Here is a 25,775-nt window from a genome sequence, read left to right on the forward strand (position 1 = left end):
CGTCTGTCCGTCTGTCTGTCTGTGTTCACGAGAGAATATTTATTGGGTTCAATTTATGTCATTGGAACACTTATTGGGTACTTTTGACTTATTGGGTATACCCAATAATCCAATTGCTTTCATTGTGTTCCAGAGACATTTACTGGGTATTGGATAACACAAACCCAATAAATGTTTGTCTGAGATTTGTCTATAAAATCTAGTCCATCTAATGGACTTTACTGTTTGTTGAAATCAAATTCTTTCGGAATGCCTTTGGTTTTATCATCAACAATGAAGAATTCAGAAGAGTTCCAAACAACTATGACATGTGATAAGATTATCCAATCAGAAAGTAGCAATGGCTACTGAAACAGATGCTTGATGAACATATCACCTGGAACTAGAGAAAACTCATTCAAGGCCTTATTGCTATCTGGATAAGAATGTAAGTTATTTTAAAGTCTTATATATTTCTTTTCTTTTCATATTTTTAAAGATATATTGACAAAATCTATTTTAATCATAAACAACACTACTGATATGGAAGAATTAGTCTAAGTACCCAACAAGTTTGTCAGTGCTTCTTGTGTTTGTTATTAAGAAGTTTTATTGTAAAACTTTCCTCCAAGAAGATTTTTTCTATCTGCTAGTTTGTTTTTGGCATAAATTTTCATTTCCAATCGTTTTACACATTGATTTCAGTTTTACAACTGGTCTTTAATGTATGTAAACAAAATCATTGCACAATCCTTGTTTACATTACAAAGCCTAAAATTGTGTCACAGTGAACTATCTTGCATAAAACTTAACAACTGACAATTATTTCGATTAATCAATTTGTGCATTCAAAACAGCAAAATAAATTATGACAAAAATTGTGACCTTGTCCCTTTAATACTTTTTCCATAGTGATTAATTGTTTAATTAACTTTTTGTCTTAAAAATTGACATTGTTTCAATGATTAAAATTTCTTTAGCTGTTCCAAATCAACTATATAACCACTTCTTGGGGTCTAACATAGAAACATTTCGGGAAAATTGTAAATGGTAATAGATTGAAAATACAGGTAAACATTGGTATCTTGAACTTAATTGAGGTGACTTCAACAAAATTTCGAGATACAAGTATCCAGGGGTTCAAAATATCTAAAGTGGCTTTCTGATTAATTCCATTCTTATATAAATTATTAAATCAATGTTTCCTTTTAAATATGACTTATATTTTTTGATTATTAAATCAATGTGACCTTTTAAATATGACTTAAAATTTTTGTCACTCGACAGTTTACAACTTGCAATGGGATGAAGCACTTACCATGTAATTACTGAAATTTATCACGTATGAAATGAAAAATACGGCTTGAAATTAAACAAATAACACATATAATTTTTATTATCTAGCTAATACACACAGTATTTTTTTGTATTTTTTGTGTCTGTGAAGCTAATGTATTTTATATTAATTTATTGTGCTCATCAGTCCTCATATCTAGTAATTATATTGAAAAGTGGAAACATTTCACATGTATGATAAATCATAGTCACTTCACAAGCTGTGTATTCAATATGTCCGTATACAGTACGTGTGTTTTATTAAACACATTTGCGATAATCATGGCTGTGTTTAATCTAAATTTTATAGATATGTATTAAGGTGGTATGGGATGGGACATCTGTCGATATTACTGTGGATTCAAGTACATTTATTAATTATAATTAGAATACTTTCACCGGTTAAAATTTTCAAATTTTACAATAGTGAACCCCAAAAAAGCTTTTGAAAAAAGATGTGCCCCACACCACCTTACATGCCCAAAACACACAAGCTGCCATCTTAATAAACTATGTCTCGCATGATTGAGGTAACAATAGTTTTGAAAGGTGTAAATATTGCCGTGTGAACGTGTGAAGTAATGATACCATGCAATTATGTTCAGCTGTTAAAAATGTAAAAATGACTCCACTTTTAGATAAATCAGGTAAAATTAGCGTTTTAGCCCTTCAATATACTTTTACATAAGAAGGGTAATCGAAAATATGTACCATATTCAAGATATCAGGAGTTTTTAAAATCATTACATTTTTATAGAGATTAAACGGTCGGGACCAGCGGTAGACTTCAACATAAGCAGGGTATTCGAGATATCTCTTGTTCGAGCTACCAATATTTACCTGTGATAAGATTCATTGGTATGGGATCTTTAGAAACCTAATGGCTATATATGTACATGTATATATTGGGTGCAGTAGGAAAGTTGTATGGACCTCTTTGGACCCCAAAATGAACAAATAAGCTAACTATGTCATATACATATACTTTTTCTTTGTTTTTTGTAGAATCATGTGATGATGACCCTTTTGATTTAGCAGAATCATGTGATGATGACCCTTTTGATTTAGCAGAATCATGTGATGATGACCCTTTTGATTTAGCAGAATCATGTGATGATGACCCTTTTGATTTAGCACCTGGAAGTAGAAGTCAAGCCTGGATAAGCTTTTTAATGGTAAGTCAACACATGCACGATGTATGTACAACATTTGTGTAAAGTATGTACATGTTTCATGTTCACAGGCACCTGCATGATGTAATATATCTTTTCCATAATAAAAAAATATACCCTATACCTAAAAATACACAAGGTACACAACGCTGTCATCTAATAGCTTGGATTAATTTATTTAAAACTAACACTTCAGTCCGACTTTAAGCCTGAAACTCAATCATAAAACTATGTTTGATCCTCTTGGTTTTGCAGTCTTTCATATACATTTAATTAAACTCAATTTCTTAATGACCATACTAGGAGACAGGCTAAGTGCCGTCACTAAGACCTTTCCGAGTTCCGACTACCATTTCTATCATGTTCTGGATCAGCGTTCCTTTCAGCATGAACCTCTTTGTTGTTATTAAATTCACATTAACTGCCTTAAATAATTATAATTATATTGGTTAATATATCCTGGTTCGGGAGAGATTTTATGATTTATTAAGTGATATCATGATTGACATCAATTTCCCCGCCGTAATGTTATGTTTCATTGATATTCATTGGTTAATCATAAAGTGTTGACCAATGATATTTTGGCTTTTGTATATATAGTGTGCCATTTTTTCTTCGGAACATATTGGGGGTCTAGTAAATAAGTAAGCCTTGAATTGTTGGTATCTGTATCATTGCTTTATTTGGAAGGGATTACCCTAAGTATGACATTTAAATGTCAACTTCTGTCCTCTGTTTAACCATTCATCCCATATCAAAAGCAGTAGATGCAGGATGAGGGGTCATTTTCATTGTTGACAGATGAAATGCATTGATTTGGTTGAATTCGTTAAAGCTTATGTAGATGTCGAACGACCATTTGAAGATGGAGAGTATTGCAAATTATTTAACTTTATCAATGAATCTCCACCGAAATTCCTGCAGGTATGACTGTCCTAGAAAAATCCGAAATGGCGGCGAGGTGTACCTTAATTGTGTAATATTAGAGTATTTTTGTATTACAAGAAAATTATATAAGGTCAAATGCCTGTGTTATAACTTTATAAAAAATCTAAAATATTTCTTTGTTGTTGTAGAATCACATGATGATGATCAGAGCTATACTGACATCAGGACAAAGAGCAAAAGTGGATCGAGGCCTGGATTCACAGTTTAAAGGTATGTACAACACTTGTATAATTATGTATGACTGTTTATAATTATATTATCTTGTACCTGTCAAACAATTTAAGTTTTTTTTTTGATTCTGTAGAAAAAAGAGTTGAACCTTGGATAATATAAATAATAATTTTCTAAACATACCTAAATACATTCTTTAAAAAAAAAGACTTTTATTGTAATTTGTTAACTTATTATATTGCATTATTTCTATTGGAGACAAAGACAAATTTTCTAATTCATTGTGAAGTGTCAGCTGTACACAATCATAAAAGAATGCTAGGGGTCATATGAAACACACACACATAAATATTAATTCTAATTTTAGATTGAAAGTTTTTGTGAACAGAATTTAGGTTAGCAGCATAGAAAAATCACTGCATGCAGACCTTTCAACTCTGGAAAAGAAACCTTGGACACGCAAGACCTTGTTGAGGCCAGGGGCAAGGTATGTGCATTAAATATGTATGGGTTCCTATGTGTAAAAATAATCATAAGAGAAAACTGCTATTTGTAAACTGAAAGGTTTCTGGCAAAAATATGTCATTCAGTCAAGTTTTTGTTAACTTTCAGAAGGGCAAAGGTTTATCCTAGGCCTAAAAAAAAAATTGTTTGTGTCCGCTTTCCCGACCGACCCTTGCTTTTACCCCCCGACTCAAAACTTTTTAAAAGGATTTTTGATGGAAAATCGTTAATTGTCGTTTTTATCCGATTTTGAAAAAAATTGCTCAAAATTTTGGTCACAAAAACGCTTGAAGCAGTTACTCTTCTCAAATCAGTGTAACACAAATGTTTTGTTTCAATATGGCTGTATGTTTCCATGTGTTGTAGATTTTAATAATGCTCTCATCGTTGTCAGAGGAAGTATGTTATATATAGTATCATTTTTGTGTTTTCTTAAGACCAGCTTAATGGTCAGGAATGATATGAAAAGTATTTCTCATTTTATACCATTCAGCAGTGTCAGTATCTAACCGACATGTATGGATACTGCAATATTGAAGGAAAAAAAAATATTTGAAAATAATAAAAAAAAATTCCGACCGACCCGACGCTACTTTTTTTCAACATGAAAGCGGAAACAAACAATATTTTTTTGATAGGCCCTATGAATTTGATTTATGATATATATTATTAGGGTTAATCATCGGGCAGTTACCTTGGATCTGAAAATTTTGAATTAAGATATGCAAATAAATAATTATGTATGTATATAAATTAGTTTTAAATTACATACATTTTTATACCACTTTTTATCGGTAGTACATGTACTCTAAGCTTGTACGTTAATTTGTGAACCATGAACAGATTGTGTTAACAATTCTCTGTCTATATAAATAGATGATCTATGCATAAAACAAGGAAGTTGAATTATCTGAAAATTCTTATTTGGGACAGTGATAATATTTAAAGTGAAAATTGACCTAAAAAAAAAATTAGAAAAGAGAGAGATATGATGCACTACAGTATACATCCACTCCCTGATTTGATATAAAATAAAACAATTTGTAATGAATGAATAAAGGTCAAGTACATGAGGCATTGTATCATATTAATGTACAAATTCCAGTGCTTGTGCGGGATATCATCTATGTTATTTAAATAGAAATTAAATTTGATTTCAATATTTAATCAATATATTTTTTTATCAATTGCAGAAATAGCAAGCAGTCTACCTGACCTACAACTGTGAAATTCACTACATTGCATTTTCAATACAGACACATTTTGCCGGAAAACGAATCTGACTTCACATTACGAAATTTTAACAAGAGAGAGGCAATTTGATGAGCTTTCATTCAAGAGGTCCCTCGTTGCTGAACGAAAATTAAGGCTTTGGAGCTATGAACTTGAACGTTAACATTACCGCCTATGGAAATGCATTAGTGGACTATACCAATATTGAACTCCATGCTGGTAAGGTATATTCCTTGTTTATTTACAATTATTATGATAAACATGCATTTCTCTGTTGTACATCTTCTCAATTATGTGAACAAACTAAATTTCCAAGAAGTTCAATCATTTAAATAACTCATTCTATAAGAAAAAATCCATCACAACCCCCACCCCCACCCCCATCCCCTTTGGGATTTTCAGAAAACCAATTTAATGAATTGAAGAAATTCTGATTTTGACTTGAATGTAATTTATTTTGAGTTTTTATATTAAAAAAAATAAAAAATATCGCATTTGGTTTTTAGTGCGATCATTTCAAGCGAGTAAAAGTGAACGTAGATAAGTAGAAAGTTTCTAGTGAAGGAAAATAATTCATTTATTAATAAGCAGTGTCTAGCTATCTACATGTAATATTAGTTTGCATTGTTAGGGAGTTGCATTTCATGCCTGGTAGGTTCCCATTCTATGTTTATGATTATAGATGTGCATTAAATTTGTGTAAACAAATCTGCCATGTATGTGACATGACTGTAGATGTACGTATGCACACTTTAATATGTGAAAGCCTACCATGTTGCTTAGTACTAAATCCATAAAACCTATCCTTGTTAATCAGGCCTAACAAAAAAAAGGTTTGTTTCTGCTTGAAACTGACCCATTGAACCCACTGACCCCAAAAAAAATTTCGAGTTTTTTCGTAAATTTCCGTTTTATCTGTTTATTGTTAAAATTTCGTTTTTATCCATTTAAAAATTTATTGTGTCCTCTGAATTTAAGTCATAAAAATGCTTATAGAACTTATTTAGATGTCATCAGTGTTGTGTAGAGGTTTGTTATTTACAAATGGCAGCACATGTCGTGCCAGTTGAGGTCGAGAAATGTTCCCACCAGCCGTGGAAAAAGTTAATCAGATCATTTAAACAATGACAACAAATACTTGGGTTGGTTTTTTTATCTTACCCAGTTTAATAGATAAATTGTTTAATATGCACAATTGAACAGATGGAGAGGGGAAAAAAAAAGAAAAAGAAAAAAAGAAGCCGACCTACCGCCCCTATTTTTTTTTTAGCCTGAAAGCGGAAACAAACCTATTTTTTTGTTAGGCCTCATAATCAAAATATTGAATGAAATTATCTGTAATCATTTTATGTAGATAATTACCTGTATTTATCTATTCATACTTTTAAAACAATAGATTAATTTTTGGGGGAGGGGGTTGATATTGAATGTTTGAAGGGGGGGAGTGTTGGTGTTTGTCTTTAGGTTGTACAAATGTGTCGGAGATGTTAGAGTAGTTGTTTGTTGTGTCTCTCTCTCTCTCTCTCTCTCTCTCTCTCTCTCTCTCTCTCTCCTCTCTCTCTCTCTGAGTATTAAATAAATGGCCGATTGTGACATAAAAATACAAATGTTGGGGATAGTGTTTGATACATGTAGAATTAAATTCAAAACATTTCATTTTAGATACCTTGTCTATTGAATTGGAACTTCATCAAAGATTAAAACACAACAATGAGGCACACTAGATGTAAGTAAAATTTATTTTTGTAACAATGATGTCTACCGGGTAATTACACTTGTCCAAGTTTGAAAGAAGGAACCTGTAAAAACTATATATTCAGTATTTGACATGCAGATAATTACTGGGAAACTTTATATTGATTATACATATTTCACAGACTTAGTGGGTATTTTTATTCTTTTAGTAAAATCTAAGTCAAAGTTTAAAAATTCTTGCTTTACTGTGGCTTCAAAGGCCAGTACATAATGAACACAACAACAGATGTTACAAAATTTTGGAGTAATCAAATTATCACGCAAATTAAAAAGTTATAGTAAATTGTCATCTTTCCAAGACTTTGCATACAAATAGACATACATTCAATGTCTCATTTAAAAGTAAAACAAGTAGGGGTCACATCTCAAAAATTTGAGATAAAGCATGGAATAAGCTAATATTAGGCCAAAATTTGAGTTAATTTTTTCTTAACTTCTATGAAATATAAGCTAAATATGCCAAAATATACCGATAGGAATATCAAAATATTGTTTAAATATGTTTTTTAGAACATTATGAATATATCGTAATACACAAACTATCTAGAAGTTTGGTCTGCGCTGAAAATTAGGAAGCTAAAGTAACAGTACCCAGTACTCTAAAACTAGTGAGTTTCCTTCTTGAAAACCTGAAAATATGAATATACTACTAGAATTAATATGTGATGCAAAATTTTCAGACTAGAGGTGACCCAAAATGGCTACCCAAAACCTAATTTTGAGTGAACCTCTTTAAGCAAAAAAATTGCTAAATTGCAGAGTGTATATACATTTATTGGGACATTTGAAATCAGAATGCTTGACACATGTTAGAAAAAAGGATTTGCAATTTTAAAAGCAAGTGTCATGATTAAATTATCATTTGAAGGAAAGAATTGAAATTGTCTGACGTACACCCTGTCCAAAACTGTGAAATTCCCTACTTTTACTTTCATTTTTAGAGACTTTCAGTACAGACTTCACACCATAAAATTTTAACAGGAAAGAGGCAATTTGATGAGCTTTCATTCAAGAGGTCCCTCGTTGCTGAACGAAAAATAGGGCCGGAGCTATGAACCGGAATGTTTACAATACCGCCTATGGAAAATGCATCAGTGGACTATACTCAGGCGTTTCATGTGGATAGTAAGGTAGAGGGCATTGCAGGAAAAATACACAGCTAGTGTTAGAAAGCCTTTAATGGGTTTTACCATCAGAAAAATCTGGTAATTGAAGTGGTGAAATGACGGGCGGTTGCCAAAAGGGTACCCCTTTGTCTGGACAACTCATACAGTTTTCAAGATATTAAGGTTTTTTGTTTTGCAGATCAATTGTATATATAATCGAGATATGCATTATTGCTAGGATTTTAACTTTATAAATTTTTGCAAAAAATACCCACTTTTGAACTAGTCATTTGCTTATAGGGTACATCTTTTGTGCAAATAACTCCTCCCAACAGTTTTGAAGATAGGGATATCGTAATTTTGCAGATTAATTGTACAATCTCAACCCCCATAAACTTGAAATGATGACCAAATATCTTAAAAACCAATGGGATCTTCACCCCAAAACAATAAATATTCTTGTTCATTGTGTAGGTCATGACCTTAGAGGGTGGTTATGAAGATAAACATTTACAATTTTCTTCAATACAGAATGTTGATACAGGAAAAACATTCGATATTTTTATTTTATATATTATATATAGCAACAAGAGTAAAATGGTCAAACAAGAGGAAAAGGAAGTAAGGGAATATTTTTCAGACTGTTGCACATCAAATACACTCCCATGAATGAAAATGTGCCCAAGACTTACAAAATGTAACTAAAAGTGCAGAAGAATATTGTGGAAAAGGATATATGGGAGACCATAAAGAAAAAATATGGAATGACCTTAAGAGAGTTAAAAAGTAATAAATTTGGTAAGATTTGCACTTTTGATTGAGTTATGTCTTAGTGTACATATAACTTTGATGAAATTGTTAATAATATATGTGTGTGCTCATAGAAAAGAACATCACGCATATGCATTGTAATACCAGTAAATATTGTATTGAAATTGTTGATCATGTTAAGATTTTCAAAGTTTATGATGAGTTAAGGTATGTGAATTGTAATTCCACACATACAAAAATCTTTGTCACTGTTTTAAAAAAAAACCCGAAATGTACCAGTATGTGGATATGAACATTTTTTGAATATCTTTGGATGTGTATGAGTCAGCCAATAACTGTTGAATATTTAAACTTTCTCTGCATTTTTGTATGCGAGCTGAATATTATGCCAGTTTTAAGGTTTATGGAATGGTCTGTTTGATCTTCTTAACAATACATGTAAGATGTCTGACAATCTTTCTGCAAGATTTGATAAATGTGTACATGCATATGCATTTGTGTATATTACATATTTGATGATAATTGTTGAAATTGTTGATAATGTTGAGATTTTCAAAGTTTATGACAGTTATGTAAATTGATTAATTTTGAGTTTATGATCATAAATTGTTGTTTAAAGTTCCTTTAAGTTGTTGTTTTTCACTTTCCTTTATAATAAAATATTAATGATGCTCAATTTTCGTTGAATATATGGGTGCCTCTTATCCACAAATTAACGTCCTCCATGGATAAATAATTAAGGGTTATAAATTACGTCCCTGCAAACTTGTAAAATTTAAGCAATCCACGAATTTTAATGATTTCACAGTATAGTCGATGCATTTAAAGATGAAGTTATCAAAAACTTGAGTGTGTTAAATTTTTTAAATCAAAGTACTGAAGTAATGACGGGAGTTAATTTTATTGATTATTGTTTATCTTAAAATCAACGATGTGTAATTTTGTATGGTAAGTATAATATGTAGTTTCATAGCTGTATTAAAACAATTTTTCTACTATGAATTATCGGGCTTTTCCGAGCTATAGACGGAAAACCCCACGTGAATAATGTTGTGTAATATTTAAGAATAGATTTAACGCCATCAAACTCTGCCAAGCATTATGTATCAGTAATTGAAATATATCTTCAAAATTGCATCCCAGCAATATTGAACTTTGGCGAAGGAATACATACGACTACAAAAAATATCTAAATTGTTCGTACCATTTAAAATCTGACTAATATTATAAGGTATTTATAAATAAGTTTCTGTGAAAAACAATGGTTCTGAATACATTACAACAAAATTATTAATTATTTCCAAGTACGAAGTCTTGTCGGCAGTAATGATGTGTGCATAGGTACAAACTCTGTTTCAATTCCCGTTTGCCATAGTAACTGCATAGGAGAGTTGATTAAAATCAACTCACAAAAATTACTCGAAGGAAAAGCATACATAACTGCAAGTTAAAATACCGCATAAAGGGTTTTTTTTACGTGTCACAAATTTGCGAAAATGGGAGAGATATGTAATATTTTTAATTTGCGTCAGTCATTTCTTGCGTTTTGAAAAATTTCTAAAAGAAAAGAATACGGGATATTATTTCTGTGAATTTAAAAAATTAAGATATAAAAGTGGTCGCGAAAATTACATGTAGCTCATTGCAAAAATTACACTATATGCGGTATTGCATACATGTTGCAAAGACAGTACTTTAACTCAGATGTTTCCCTGAATTACTTTGTTGGCTAAAATTGCACATATGTGTATTACCCAGTAAGCCACAGACTTTTTCATGCTTTATTGGGTAAATGTTATAAGGAATAAACCCAAAAAAACATGGACAAGTCTCTGACTTAATGGGTAATGAATACTAGTATAGGTATTTACCCCCAAAACAGTGAGTGTTTTACTTACTGTTTACTTATTGGGTTATTATAAGAACAATACCCAGGAAAGCATGGAGAAGTGTAAGACTTATAAGGTATAAACAAAGAAATAATGAACAAGTCTGTGACTTATAGGGTATTACCCAACAAAGCATGGGCAAGTCTGTGACTTATAGGGTATTACCCAACAAAACATGGACAAGTCTGTGACTTATAGGGTATTACCCAACAAAACTTAGACAAGTCTGTGACCTATAGGGTATTACCCAACAAAACTTGGACAAGTCTGTGACTTATAGGGTACTACCCAACAAAACATGGACAGGTCTGTGACTTATAGGGTATTACCCAACAAAACTTGGACAAGTCTGTGCCTTATAGGGTATTACCCAACGAAACATGGTCAATGATCAATGCTTACTTGGGTAATACCCTATAAGTCACTTTATATGGTAATCCCCATATCTATGACCTAGCAGCCCCCCCTTTCTTTAATGTTCCTATTAATCAAATAAATTCCTATACTAGATTAAAACAAAGTAGGTCACAGGCCTGTTCGTTCTCTGTTGAGTATTACTTTATCTTATCTTGTAACACATGCTTTGTTGGGGTACTGTAAAAATATACTTTAAAAAATTACTATTTTATGCTTTGTGAATTATTTAAAAAATTTCATGAATTAGATAAAAATAATTACTTTAATTAGTTTATATCAAAAATGCATGGTAATATCTAGAATTATGTACCCAAGAAGTTGATGGACATTTGTTGATACCCAATACATCTGCAAAGAAATTTAACCCAATAAATGTATTCTCGTGTGAAACCATATCATGTACCCAATAATGATACCCAATAAAGTTTTGGACACTAAGTACCCAATATATGTCTAAATGTGTGTCCGTCTGTCTGTCCGTCTGTCTGTGCAATCGTGTCCGGTCCATATCTTTCTTATGGAGAAACATTGGAAGTTCTTACTTCACACAAAGATAGCTTATGACCTAGGGGTGTGTCATGACCTTGACCCAAGGTCATTCGGGCAAGGTCAAGGTCACTGGCAGAAAAAATGCAAAATTCGTGTCCGGTCCATATCTTTCTTATGGAGAAACATTGGAGGTTCTTACTTCACAAAGAGATTGCTTATAACCTAAGGGTGTGTCATGACCTTGACCCAAGGTCATTCGGGCAAGGTCAAGGTCACTGGCAGAAAAAATGCAAAATTCGTGTCCGGTCCATATCTTCCTTATGGAGAAGCATTGAATGTTCTTACTTCACACAAATATTGCTTATGACGTAAGGGTATGTAATGACCTTGACCCAAGGTCAATTGAGGAAGTTCAAGGTCATTGTTTCGAAAATGCTAAATTTTGTCTGTGTCATTGCTTGTATTAATGGAAATATTATAAGCTAAAATTTGACACAAAGCTTGCTCTTCTCAGGCAACATAAAATTATTTTTAGATTTTCATCCCCGTTTCTCTGAAAATGGCCTGCCCCGATGAAATTTTTATTTGGAAAAAAAAATTGTTGAAAAAAAATTCGGAAAAAAGCGGGCTCAGTATACCAATAATTCAAAATGTTTAAATATTAAATGGCTGCTTGACATGTGGATTTTGTTTGATTCGAGTTTGATTTGAGTCATGGTTGTTCAAGGAAGGATGCAAATGTCCTCATGCATTAACAGTTAACTTAAAATAAAATGGAATTAAAGGATAGAAATTGGTTTGTTTACTCCTATTAGCATTAACAGTTTTAAAAAATAGAGCAGTTGTTATTTATAGAAAATGGTCAGTGAAATAGATTCATCCAATATTTTCTATAATAGCAAAAATACACGCGTTATGATTTTTTTCTTAGCGGGGGCTATCAATTGTGAGCTTGCTCACAGTACCTCTAGTTTTAGTTTTGTTTCGAATGGTTTTGTTTCGTTTCGATTTCGTTTCCATCTTAACAGGTAGCCATTCGACATTACCTAGATGTTGTGTATCGAATATCGGCATTACTGGGCCTTCAAAGAAAGAATTGTAAGACCGATATGTATATCTTCTGTCAACCAACACCTTGTCTACAGTAGTGATTGCGCAATGTTGAGAACTAGCAAATTTTTGCCTAAAGTTAAGCAGTACATGGCAATGCCCGACGGCACAATTTTCTATCTATACTGTGATCTTATCTACCTTTTGCGGGTTAATCTGATAAATGTCTTTCAAAGGAGCAATATTTTAACGGTAAAATGTCCGAACGTTTCTATAGCTTTCGGGAAGACTTTTGGGGAAATTCTCTCTCTGTTTGCTTCTGACTATATTGTATTTGTGTCTTTTGTAGTTGTAGAATTGATTACAATAAAATTTGTGACGGAACTTGCGGATGTGATGCCGTAAAACGTTTTATCGTACATATACCTTTCTGACTGGGGGCTTCAAGTTTTAGCACAAGGAAATCAATGAGAGAGAGAGAGAGAGAGAGAGAGAGAGAGAGAGAGAGAGAGAGAGAGAAAGAGATTGGGTTAAGAAATTGGTTGTCTTGAATATTCTTTAACATATTTTTTCGTCTCAACTTAATCTTTGCCGACTAACTCACGTGTTTTAAAAAAAAAATCGGCTAACTCGACAAATAAAATGGCATACATTGTATATTACAAATATAGTACGGTTAATAACCCCCCCCCCCCAAATCTACTCGAATTACCATGCAGTGTTACGTCAAAACGATCCGTGTTAAAGGGACTTGGACACAATTTGTGATCAAACATTTTATTTTAATTTTTTTAAGTATTAAATGGTTTACTGGTGCATTTTAAATGATTGACCAACATATTGAATGTTAAAGTCAAGTTACAAGCGAGATACAGAGGTAAGTATTGACTGTTATGTTAACAAAGCTCGAGTCTTATAGTACGTTGTTTACAAAAATGTAATGTATGTGATGTAATTTGTGTTATCCGGAATTGGTCGGGTCGACCATGCATGTTTTTGTGTATAGTGGGACAATAAAAGAGCATTCTAGAAAAGACACATGGCGGTGTTGGTCGTCTGTTAACACGTTGTCTAGATGAAAGACAATACATGGTGTCAGAAGTGAACAGTCACTGAGTTATGGAACAGTTAAAACCTCCGTCGCACCTAAGTTTTGAAGGGAACTTGGCCGAAAATTGGAAAGAATGGTTGCAAGGATTTCGCCTATACTTGATCGCGTCAGGAATCGACGAGAAAGCAGGCAAGGTACAAGTTGCTACGTTTTTACATGTTGCTGGTGTTGAAGCGAGACGCATTTATAATACATTCAACATTCCGGAGGAGGATGTAGATAAATTAGATGTATTGATTCAATGCTTCCAGGACTACGTCGAACCACGTAAGAATTTGACATATGTACGTCACATATTTTTCACACGTAAACAAGAAACTCATGAGACTATTGATAACTATGTCACAGACTTGAAAAACAAAGCATTACAGTGTGAATTCGGGGATTTGAAAGAGTCGCTAATTCGGGACAGAATAGTATGTGGTATATCGAATGAAGCATGCAGAGCGAGACTCTTGCGAGAAGCAGATTTAACACTCGTTAAATGTATAGACATATGCAGAGCATCTGAATTATCAGAACATCAGTTGAAGACCTTACACCAAGAACCAGTGGCAGCTGTATCCGCTCACGCTGTATCCAAGAAGCATAACCATGAAAAACAGCACAATAGTAGTGAGACTCACAGAAAACAGAAAGCCAATGTCCAAAGTACGCACACAGGCAAACCATGTGGCAGATGTGGTAGACAACATCAGAAGGGAAAATGCTTTGCATACAACAAACTCTGTTACAAGTGTAAAAGCCCAAATCATTATGCTAAATATTGCAGGACTGGATCTAAGTCAAGTGTACATTCGCTAGAGGAAACGGAAGAGGACCTATACCTTGGCACAGTGAGTGTGGACAGTGTTCATGAAGAGCTACCGTGGACAGAATCTGTGACTATTAACAATGTACCAGTTACATTCAAGCTGGATACAGGGGCTCAAGCAAACATAATACCGCGAAATGTATTCAACTCGCTACAGATTTCTCGGAAACACTTACAGAGTGTGAACGTGAACCTGATTACCTACAATGGTGACGTCATGAAACCAGATGGAAAAGTTGACATTAGATGCCGCATTCGTAAAGTGGAACATACACTTCCGTTTTATGTCACAAACAAGGGAAGCACTCCTATCCTTTCTAAAGAAACATCTGCTCGTTTGGGATTAATACAACACATACCAGCAGAGTCAATAGACAAGGATGTGTGTATGTCAAAAGATAAATTAATCGAACAGTATGCAGATATTTTTAGTGGTTTAGGAAAACTACCAGGAAAGTACCACATTGAAATACACAAAAGTGCAAACCCAGTGGTTCACCAACCAAGGAAAATACCCGCAGCGTTACTTAAACCTGTACAAGATGAATTGAAGCGAATGGAAGATCTGGGCGTGATAACGAAACAAGATGGTCCAACAGATTGGGTCAACAGTATGGTGACAGTACGCAAACCAGGAAAAATTCGCATATGTGTGGATCCAAAAGATTTGAATCAGCACATTAAAAGAGAACATTATCATCTAGTGACAGTAGAAGAAATTATTGAACGACTGCCTAATGCCAAAGTCTTCTCAAGATTTGATGCCACACATGGCTTTTGGCATATTCAGCTTGATGAGGAAAGTTCTAAAGCACTTACCTTCAATACACCATTCGGTAGATACCGGTACCTGAGACTTCCTTTCGGAATCTCGTCAGCTTCAGAAGTGTTTTCAAAACGTGTACAGGAACTATTTTCAGACTTACCTGGTGTTGAGTGTTTAGTGGACGATATACTGGTACATGGAGAAAACAACGCGGAACATGATGAAAACCTTATTCGTATGCTGGAACGCTGTCGTAAAGTAGGACTCAAACTCAACAGGGACAAAGTTGAACTTAGAGTTCCTGAAGTAAAGTACGTCGGTCACATTATTGGGAAAGATGGACTCAAGGTGGATCCGGAGAAAGTACTGGCCATTGTGAATATGCCGGAACCAACAGACATACAAGGTGTCCGCAGATTCCTGGGACTAGTGCAGTATGTGTCCAAATTCATTCCAAACTTAGCAGATGTTTCGGAACCACTCCGGATACTTACCAAAAATGATGTTGTATGGCACTGGGAAAAGGAACAAGTTGACAGTTTTGCTAGATTAAAAGAAATACTGACACAAGCCCCTGTGCTAAAGATATATGACCTTGAGAAGGACGTCACAATTTCCGTTGATGCTAGCTGCAAAGGATTGGGTGCTGTATTGTTACAAAATGGGCAACCAGTCGCTTATGCCTCACGAGCTCTTACTGAAACTCAACAGAGGTACGCACAAATAGAACGCGAGATGCTGGCAGTTATATATGGATGTGAAAAGTTTCACCATTATATTTACGGTCGTTCGATTACCATAGAAACAGATCACAAACCGTTGTTAGCAATTCATCGCAAACCATTATACCAAGCTACTCCAAGACTACAGAGAATGCTGATGCGTTTACAGCGCTATGATGTACAATTGAAATATGTACCTGGAAAAGAAATGTTTATATCCGATGCTTTGAGTAGAGCATTCTTGAAAGAGTGCAAAGAGACATAAGTAGATGAGGACATTGATGTGAACTTTATTGAACAAGAACTTCCAATGACAGAGAAAAAGCTTCAAGAATTAAAGGATGCCACAGAAGCCGATGAACAGTTTCAAACATTAGCGGACATTGTTAGAGTAGGATGGCCTGAGACTCGTGAACAAGTTCCAACTTGTGTCAGGATGTTCTGGAACTACCGTGGTGAAATTACTGTCCTGAATGGACTATTGTACAAGGGACAGTCTGTAATGATACCATCATCACTGCAGCGCCAGATGCTTACCAAACTGCATGAACCTCACCTTGGTATCGTGAAAACTAAGCAGAGAGCCAGGAACATAATATTTTGGCCGAACATGAACTTTGACATAGAACAGTTAATTCAGTCTTGTGGAGTGTGCAACTCGTTCCGAAAATCAAACATCAAACAACCTCTTATTCCACATGAAATACCTAATACTCCTTGGACAAAGGTTGGAGCAGACATTTTTCATTTCAAGGGCAAAGACTATTTGTTATTGGTGGATTATTACTCGAAATACCCAGACATCATACCACTTCCAGATTTACGAGCCCGATCTACCATTGCAGCATGCAAAACAGTATTCGCTAGAAATGGCATACCACTAGAACTATTTTCAGACAATGGACCGCAATTTAGTTGCCATGAGTTTAAGTGTTTTGCATCGGATTGGGAATTTGCACACAGAACATCAAGCCCTCGTTATCCACGTTCGAATGGTCAGGCAGAGCGCTGCATCCAGACCATTAAAAACTTGCTCAAAAAGGCAGAAGAGAGCAACGGTGATCCAAATATTGCTCTCTTAGAGTACAGAAATACACCTATTGATGGAATTGGAAAATCACCCGCACAGCTGTTGATGAACAGAAGTCTTCGTTCAAAGATTCCTACAACTCGAACATGGTTGGAGCCAAAACCTTTGGAATCTCAACTCTCCAAACTTCGACTTCGTCAGATGAAACAGAAATATTTTCATGACCGAACCTGTTCTAAACTACCGCACATTGAAGAGAGAGAGATCATTCGTATGCAGAATCCAGAAAATCGAAATTGGGAACCAGGAGTCATTCAACAGAACCTTGGAAACCGTTCATACAGCATATTGAACCAACATGGAAGAGCTCTTCGGAGAAACCGTAGCCAGATATTGAAATCGCGGGAAACCAACTTCCAGATGTTACCCCCAGAAGTTGAACCACAATTGAGTGAATCTGTACCAAGTGAAAGTGAAAATTCTGGTGATGTGTCCAATGTTAATACCCCACATTCAAGTCAGGAAAATCCCGTGGCAAACAGCAAACCCTCGGTAACCAGATCAGGAAGAATCTCGAGACCACCCGCCTACCTATCAGAATATGTGAAATAACTTGATGTACTTGTGTTCATGTTTGTACGTCTACTATTCGTTTGTAAAAAAATATTACTTATGAAATCCAATTGATTATAATTTTGAAGAAACAATTTTGAATTTTAAGAAACTCTAAAATTTAAATGTGTGTGATTTTCATAGTAAGTAAAGAGGGGGGATGTGATGTAATTTGTGTTATCCGGAATTGGTCGGGTCGACCATGCATTTTTTGTGTATAGTGGGACAATAAAAGAGCATTCTAGAAAAGACACATGGCGGTGTTGGTCGTCTGTTAACACGTTGTCTAGATGAAAGACAATACAATGTAGAGAACTACCATGTCATGGACAATATGACATGTAAAGAACAATTTAAACTAATTCATTATCTTCATAAATACTATTATCAACAAAAAAGATACATTTGAGTAAAGCTTACACCAATACAACACATATATAAAAATTGACAATATTCGAGCTGTGTCTACAAAACAAAGAATTATGAACTCTGTATCTTGCTTATAACTTGATATTTGACTTTCAAATTTTGACATAGCATTATAAACTTCTTTATTTATCAGTATAAACATTGAAAAAGGAAAAATGAATTTTGAAAATTTTAGGTCAAATCGTGTCCAAGTCCCTTTAAGCGATCGGTCAATGATTTTTTTTTTATTTGTACTTCGATAGGTAGGTGCAAATGGGGTAAGTAAACACATTACCGGTTTAATTGGATTCTGAATACTTCTAATCTGAACAAACATTTTCTTATAATCTTCTAACTAATACTTCACGCTTATTCCTTTGTACAGTAAACTATCTCTCAACTTTATTCAAATGCTTTGGAAGATATGGACTTGTGTTAATGTGTATTGTTATTTCATAAATGTTGTCTTTACGCAGCTAGGTTAAGGACGCCCATGGATTACCGTATGAAATAAATACACTAAAACGGACTTTATTCCAGACAAAGTAAACAAACTCATCCAAATATGGCAATGATAAAGTTTATACATCATTATGTTACTACCGATCTCCACTACATTTTTCACCGGAACACAGCCACCGCATCATCTGTTTATCACGTGATACGCTAAAAATAGAGCAGCTACATCTGACTTCATTAATTGCAAAAGTTCGACGATATACGAATAAAATATTAAATTGTTGTTTATATCACTTAAAAGAAAATTAATTGCTTAATCTAAAAAGTGCTGGGAGCAACTATAGCAGTACCAGCAACATGCTTAACTTTAGCATTAATCGTTCAAGTTTAATAAACAATTTCGATAACCGAGTTAATTCACGTGTCAAAAAAATGTTTCCTTTCAAGCAGCAACTTGCTCCCAGCACTTTTTACAATCACTGGTATTTGATGAAAATAAAAAAGTTAAACACAATCCTTAAAATTGACGGGATATCGTTGAACTTTTGCAATTTTAGACAGATGTATATGATTTTATGCAAATTAGCCGATTTTCAAACGCACTGATGATCAGGATCAAGGGCAGATAATCTGGCGTTGTGAAGCGCGGAAAATTTAAAGATTTACATTGTTAATCGTTGGTTATTCCTTACCTGCACATTTCATTATCCTTTTAAACCTTTCAATTCGTAAAATACACAGAAATATTACAAAATTATTATTTTTTGTTCAGTTTAAACAGAATAGAGTGATAGATTCGTCAATGCACCAAAACACCCCATGCGCGGATCTAAGGTCTGGGGTGGGTGCTGGTTTTCTTTAAATGTCTTCCTTATAATTTTAGACTATTTAAAGTGTATATATAACAGGCTAAAGAAAAAAAATAAGAAGCCAGATCCACGCGTACGTAGGATCGTTTTTGAAATGGGGGGGGGGGAAGACTCATCCAAAAAACCTTGACAAGCAAAGAAAAAAAAATATTCCTTTACATACTCTCAAAACAGTTGGGGGCCAACTCCATGCATAGTAATTTCTTATATGTAAATTAAAAAAAAAAAATTCGGCAAGAAAAACCGGGGAGGGGGGGGGGGGAAAGATCCCCCCCTTCATCGTATGCTACGTGCCTGCTTCAATCTACCCCTGTTTATTAAATATGTAATTTGATATTGTTATCAATAGTGTCCATGCGCAGATCTAGAGGAGGGGTAAGAGGGGTCCCAACCCCCTGGAAAATGAAAATTTATTAAATTTACATACGTCTAGTAAAATCATCGCAAATATGCCTCGGATACGACCATCCCCCCCCCCCCCCCCAGCGGCAATCACAATTTCATCCTTCAGACAACCCCACCCCCCCCCCCCCTGGAATTTTTTTTGGATCCGCGCATGGTTTCTCTGCCACGATATAAGTTAATCTTGCTTATAACTATAAGAGTATCTCTACCATAAAGTCAGAATATTTTTTTTCGTCATATTAAGATACAGAATTCTTTTAAAGACACAATGAACCTCATATTTGTCATGATTTTCATAAATAATTGTATAAAATTGTCATTAAAAATAGTGCATATGATATCAAATGAATTAAACAAAGTAAAGGCATCAATATATACTTTTATTGAAAAGCAAACTTTCAAAACTCACAATTGTATTTTTTTAAACAGCTTTAATTTTGTTTTTAATAATGTCTTCACACTTTCAAAATACACCAAAGCATGATGATGAGCACCTTTTTATCCATCTTGTTTATGCATTATCAGATTATTTTTTTTATTAAATAGTCTGTAGAACACAGGGAATATGTGGGTAGGGAAGACAGCTAGGGTAACCTCAAGAGTTGAAACCACAAGAATCGACCCGCAAAACCCATGTCGCCAGGTGGTAGCAGAAGTCCATGTCGGGCTGAAATAAAAATTTTAAAAAATCAATTAGCTGTGGGAACATATGCATAGCAAATACATGATAATTTGTTACCAAAAAATTACACTGACCATGCAGTGTCATATGTATGAAAACATGCGCGGATCTAGAAGGGAGGAAGATTTTACATTGTAAAATTATCGCAAATATGCCTCAGACCACATGAAAAAAACCAATTACCCCCCCCCCCCCCCCCGAAAAAAAATTTCTGGATCTGTGCATATGACAAGATGGCAGTACAAAAACCAACCAAATAGCTTAGGTCTAAACTATTAACACATATTAAATTGAGAGAGAGAGAGAGAGAGAGAGAGAGAGAGAGAGAGTCTGCTTTACTCAAAGTGTGATACATGTAGTAAATATTTAATTTCTTTTGATATACTATATATATCTCTTCTCGAAATAATCTTTGACATTATAATTCCATTAGTTTCATTTTTTTTCTATCAATGAATTGCCCATAATGTCACACATAAGCTGATGTATCTGAGCACAGTAACAATTAATCCAACATACACATGTATTTGTTATCTCAAAATTGTTTGTATACAATGTACATGTTCATGTGCTATGCATGAACACTTTACCGAGGAGTGAATCAATATGTATTTACATAAAGATAAACCATAACTCAAAACAAATAACAATGATTCTGTAAAAAAAAATCCAGAAAAGACTGTATTATGAATATTAGGGAATATAAATACCCTAAAATTCTGACCTTAGGGTAATGTATATATTAAGTTCTTTTCAATTTTAAAATGAAAATCTTCTTTAAGAAAATACATAAATGAATTCTAGAATAGCATATAAGTTTAATTTACATTGGTTAATTTAAAAAAAAAGGCTGCTATTCAGGAAATGTATATGTTATTGTATGCATGTACATGTGGATAAGGTAGTGAATAATAATAACAAACCAGGTCAGTTTAAAGCTTGTGCCCCTCGAATATTATCTAGCCACTATGCAACCTGGTCTCAAGTGGCCGAGTCTGACCACCACGTATGTTAGATTTTACTGGTTGGGGTTTATTATCATATTATTATGAAGCATAACTGCACATATTTAACACATCAAATATATTAATCATATAATTTTAATGCAGCACATACAAATTGAATATGTAGTACAATTAATCTTTCTGAATTCATAAAGGAAGCTGTGGAAAGCAATATGATACAAAATTATTAAAATAAAGTAAAGAAATCATGATGCATACATGCATTTGATGATTACATCATTCTACACTTGTGAACCATGGGATCCCACATGTGTATGCTACATATATTATGGTGTGTATATACAATAGTTCAATACAAACCCGAACTAAGACACACATGAACATACAGTTTGTATATATAGCATAATAACAAATAAGAATTCAAAACAGTGTTATAGATATCTACTGTAAACTATACCAGCAAAATGAATTATATCATCTAAGATCCAAAAATTTACTGAAGTGCAAAACATACGTATAATCACCATGCAAACATGAACTTTGTAGGCCCTAATGAATTCTACAATTGTGTACCCTGGGGAACCCCACCTATTTCAAGTGCAATAATTACAGTGTCTGGTGTGTAGTTCAATACACAAAAGAATAGCCTAATAAGAAATAATAATTCAAAACAGCGATGATGTGCAAAACAACACGTGTGTAACGTACAGGTAACGTTACACTGCATGGACTGAAAAGAGCAAATGATTTGAAAAGAAAAGGTCAACACTACATATCCTGTATTAAAACATACCTTTATTATCTCTCAAACGATGGTTGAGCTGCATTTTCCACTCTCGGCGTCTTGCAGGTCATGCATCTTATGAAAATGTTGTCACACCGCTGTCAGCTGTTCGCAACCAAAACAAGGCGAGTAAAAGCGCTGTGTTGACGCGGATGATAAGCAAACGACAATGTAATTTTAAGAAATAAACACCTTTAGTCACATATTTTCGATACAATATTCTTTAAAATAAAATTCAAAATGATTATTTAAAGCAGTCAATCGATAAATTTTAACAGCGACCGCTTTACTATATCGAAAGTAGGAAAAATATGAAAACATGAATAATGGGCGGAGCTAACGTCATGAAATGTCACGTGATATTCATGAGGTGAAATCTATGGGAGGCCTTAACCTAGCTGCGTAAATGCACATTTACACAACAGTATACTTAATTACTTATGGCAAATTTACAAATCTGTTTTCTATTTTTTTAAAATGTAGTTTATCATTTCAAAATTGGATTCAAAAATATTGAAATGCATGGGTTTTGGGTTTTTTTTTTTTTTCAAATTTAATGGCATAGAATTATAGATCTAATTCATTGACAGGTTTTTTGACAACCGTTTAAAGCTGAAGTACATTTTAGAAAATTTCTAACTGAAAAATTAAACAAATAGCTTTTTAGGTTGGTAACTTCGTATGTTTAATACGATACATTACATCAGTTTGAATGATCACGAGGCGTGTTATAGTGATAATGCATATGAACCTCTTTAACGTGATTAAACACCGTATTTGGTCCATAGTTGGTATTTGTAGCACGCTCTGTTAGTATTTTCTGAACATAGGTGGAGCTACTGGTACTAGTGGCAGCAAGTGACGGGTTTGGAGAATCAGATTCTGGAAGGTTAGTTTGAAGTAAAACGGGTTCTTGTGAAAGACTGAGCTCTAACAAATCCATGTCATCTGCAAATGACTGAAAATTATATTCATCCTGACCTGTATTGGATAGCAAAATTATACATATTAATCATATTAGTTCTGTTATAAAATGTCTTTATAGATAAGTTCACCATTTATAAAAATAAAACAGTACCTGCACTAGAAAATTGTTGCCTCCATCATCTGGTGGGGAAGATTTTTTACTCTTCTGCGGTGCACCTGTAATATAAATAAAGTAGCTCTCTCTAAATAAAGTTGTCCACTATATTTCAATATGTTCATATGTAGATTGATTACCTGTTTCTCTTTGACACTTCCTTGCTCCTTTTTGCTGTTGGGTTTCCTAAAATTATAAAGGAATACAATTTGAATTAAAATTATCAATCAAATCAAAATTCATGTTGGTATTAAACATAAAAGAAAGATGTATAACATTACATATCAATATATCATAAAGCTTTTATAAATTTATAAGCAAGAGCATCTCAATCTTAAAATAATGGTGGATAAAATGATATTGCCTAGAATGTTGTTACTAATTGTTTCTGCTATCATCATCTTTTTGGATTCTCCTGTTCTGCTGTAATGTTTTATACTTGTCTCAGAAATTTACATGATGTACTTTGCCTCAAACCCTTCCTCATCCAACAGAGTAATTGTAGTGGCGCGCAAAGAAAGGTTTTTGTAAGATTTGCTTAACTTGTACTTCTCACTTTAAACTTTAATTTTATTTCCCAATGTGTTTTTACCAACAGGCATGTTTTCATACCAGACAAGCTCTGTTTTCTTTTCTTTTGTTTTAGAACGTGAATTCGTTTAGGGTTTGTTGCAACCACTATTGAAATAAAACCACTATTGAAATAAATTATTTCAATAGTGGTTGGGAATGTATTTCATTTAAAGCTGCTTGGTCCGATTTTTTATCAAATTTTATGCACGCTTTTAAACGATGGTTATGCTTAGTATATGTATAATAATAGACATTGCAGTTGTTTTCCCAGTCAATTAAGCCAAATTTCAATGAAGAAAAATACGTACACATTATTGCTAACAAAACAAACGACATAAAAGGGTACCGCGTTTTCTCGCCTCATGTTAAATTTCACCCCTGACGACGAGGCGGGTATAGTTGTATTACGACTTTGTCATCGCTTTGAATAAAGGTCGAAATGATCAGACAAATTACAAATAAACATGTGTACGTTTTGTTCGCTAATATTTCTGAAGTTTGTTTTCTTTACAATCGATGCAGAGCATGCGTGTTGAATGACCCCAATCATTCGGGGGACGAAACCAAATGGTTTCTTTTTCTAAACATTCCCGTGATGCATTTTGGTTTGTTTTTTCGTTTGCCCAAAGAGAAATTATTTTTATTTACTTTGAATATTTTTAACTTTGAAAGGAGATTGATTCTGCTGGTGTAAATTGGAGAAAGTCCATAACTTTCTACGATAAATGGTTTGTATGGACAAAAATGTGATACTGTAATAACAAATAAATCGGACCAAGCAGCTTTAAAAAATCACCTTGCAACCACTATTGGAATAAAACCACTATTGAAATAAATTATTTCAATAGTGGTTGGGGACGTATTTCATTAGAAAAATCACTTTGCAACCACTATTGAAATACAACCACTATTGAAGTAATGATTTAATAGAGGTTGGGGATGTATTTCATGATAAGAACAACTTTACAGGCACCATTTAAGTTCAACAACTATTTTTCAATTATTCTTTATAATTATACAATTATTCTTTTTAAATGTAGAACGGAATGAATTTCTTATAAATATAACTATGTAATCACTATTATGTTACACATTTGGAAAGAAAGAAGTTGTATATCATATTTGCAAACTATTTTGAAATGCAAGAAATCTAACGAATAATATCAAATACACAATCATTGTACAATTTTCACTGCTGTGTAGAAGTAATGACCAATTCTCGCAGATAAACATGCATATACATTTGTTTTTATTTAACAAACAATTCAAATACACAATTAAGGTACTAAAGACTTGCATATTTTATGGTAATAGTAATCAAGACTATGATATAAATGAACTTATTTTAGGATTTTCACTGGTTTGCAGAAATAACCAATCCTTGCAGATTAACATATATAATTGTTTTTATTTTTTTCTTTACCTTTCTCTTTCTATAGATACATCATGTTTTATGGAAATTGTAAGTTATTTGTACTAGAAGACAACGTTGTAAATTGCCAGAACCTCTATTTAAAACCCCTACAAATTAAAAAATAATTTATAGCTTATATATCATTATAGATTTATGTAATAATGAATACCACTATTAAGATAAATAATTTCAATAATGGTTGGGGATGTACATCATTATGACCAATATTGAATGAAATAGATTATTTCAATAGTGGTTGGG

At 33.5% G+C, this 25,775-nt stretch overlaps 1 protein-coding gene and 1 long non-coding RNA gene across 4 annotated transcripts; both read left to right on the top strand.

Annotated features, from left to right (window-relative positions):
• Positions 1-9,254, top strand: LOC128172501 (uncharacterized). Of its 3 annotated transcripts, none has more exons than XR_008242266.1 (8): positions 1-427; positions 2,320-2,489; positions 3,563-3,644; positions 3,973-4,092; positions 5,303-5,566; positions 7,005-7,068; positions 8,039-8,227; positions 8,788-9,254. It is a non-coding gene; the product is annotated as an uncharacterized LOC128172501 (long non-coding RNA). The 3 variants fall into 3 exon arrangements; XR_008242265.1 differs by having other exon boundaries at positions 5,303-5,561; XR_008242267.1 differs by having other exon boundaries at positions 2,386-2,489; positions 5,303-5,561.
• Positions 9,255-16,542: 7,288 nt separating this feature from the next.
• On the top strand, positions 16,543-17,874 carry LOC128174364 (uncharacterized protein K02A2.6-like). Its single transcript, XM_052839932.1, has one exon. It carries the CDS (start codon positions 16,543-16,545, stop codon positions 17,872-17,874), a length of 1,332 nt encoding a protein of 443 aa, XP_052695892.1.
• The last annotated feature ends 7,901 nt before the right edge of the window (positions 17,875-25,775 follow it).

This window comes from Crassostrea angulata, chromosome 2 (genome assembly GCF_025612915.1).
Source record: "Crassostrea angulata isolate pt1a10 chromosome 2, ASM2561291v2, whole genome shotgun sequence".
NCBI classification, from domain to species: domain Eukaryota; kingdom Metazoa; phylum Mollusca; class Bivalvia; order Ostreida; family Ostreidae; genus Magallana; species Magallana angulata.

Bases quoted from the DNA above. Each gene is read 5' to 3' on its own strand.
- LOC128174364 (XM_052839932.1), top strand. From the start codon at position 16,543: ATGACAGAGAAAAAGCTTCAAGAATTAAAGGATGCCACAGAAGCCGAT.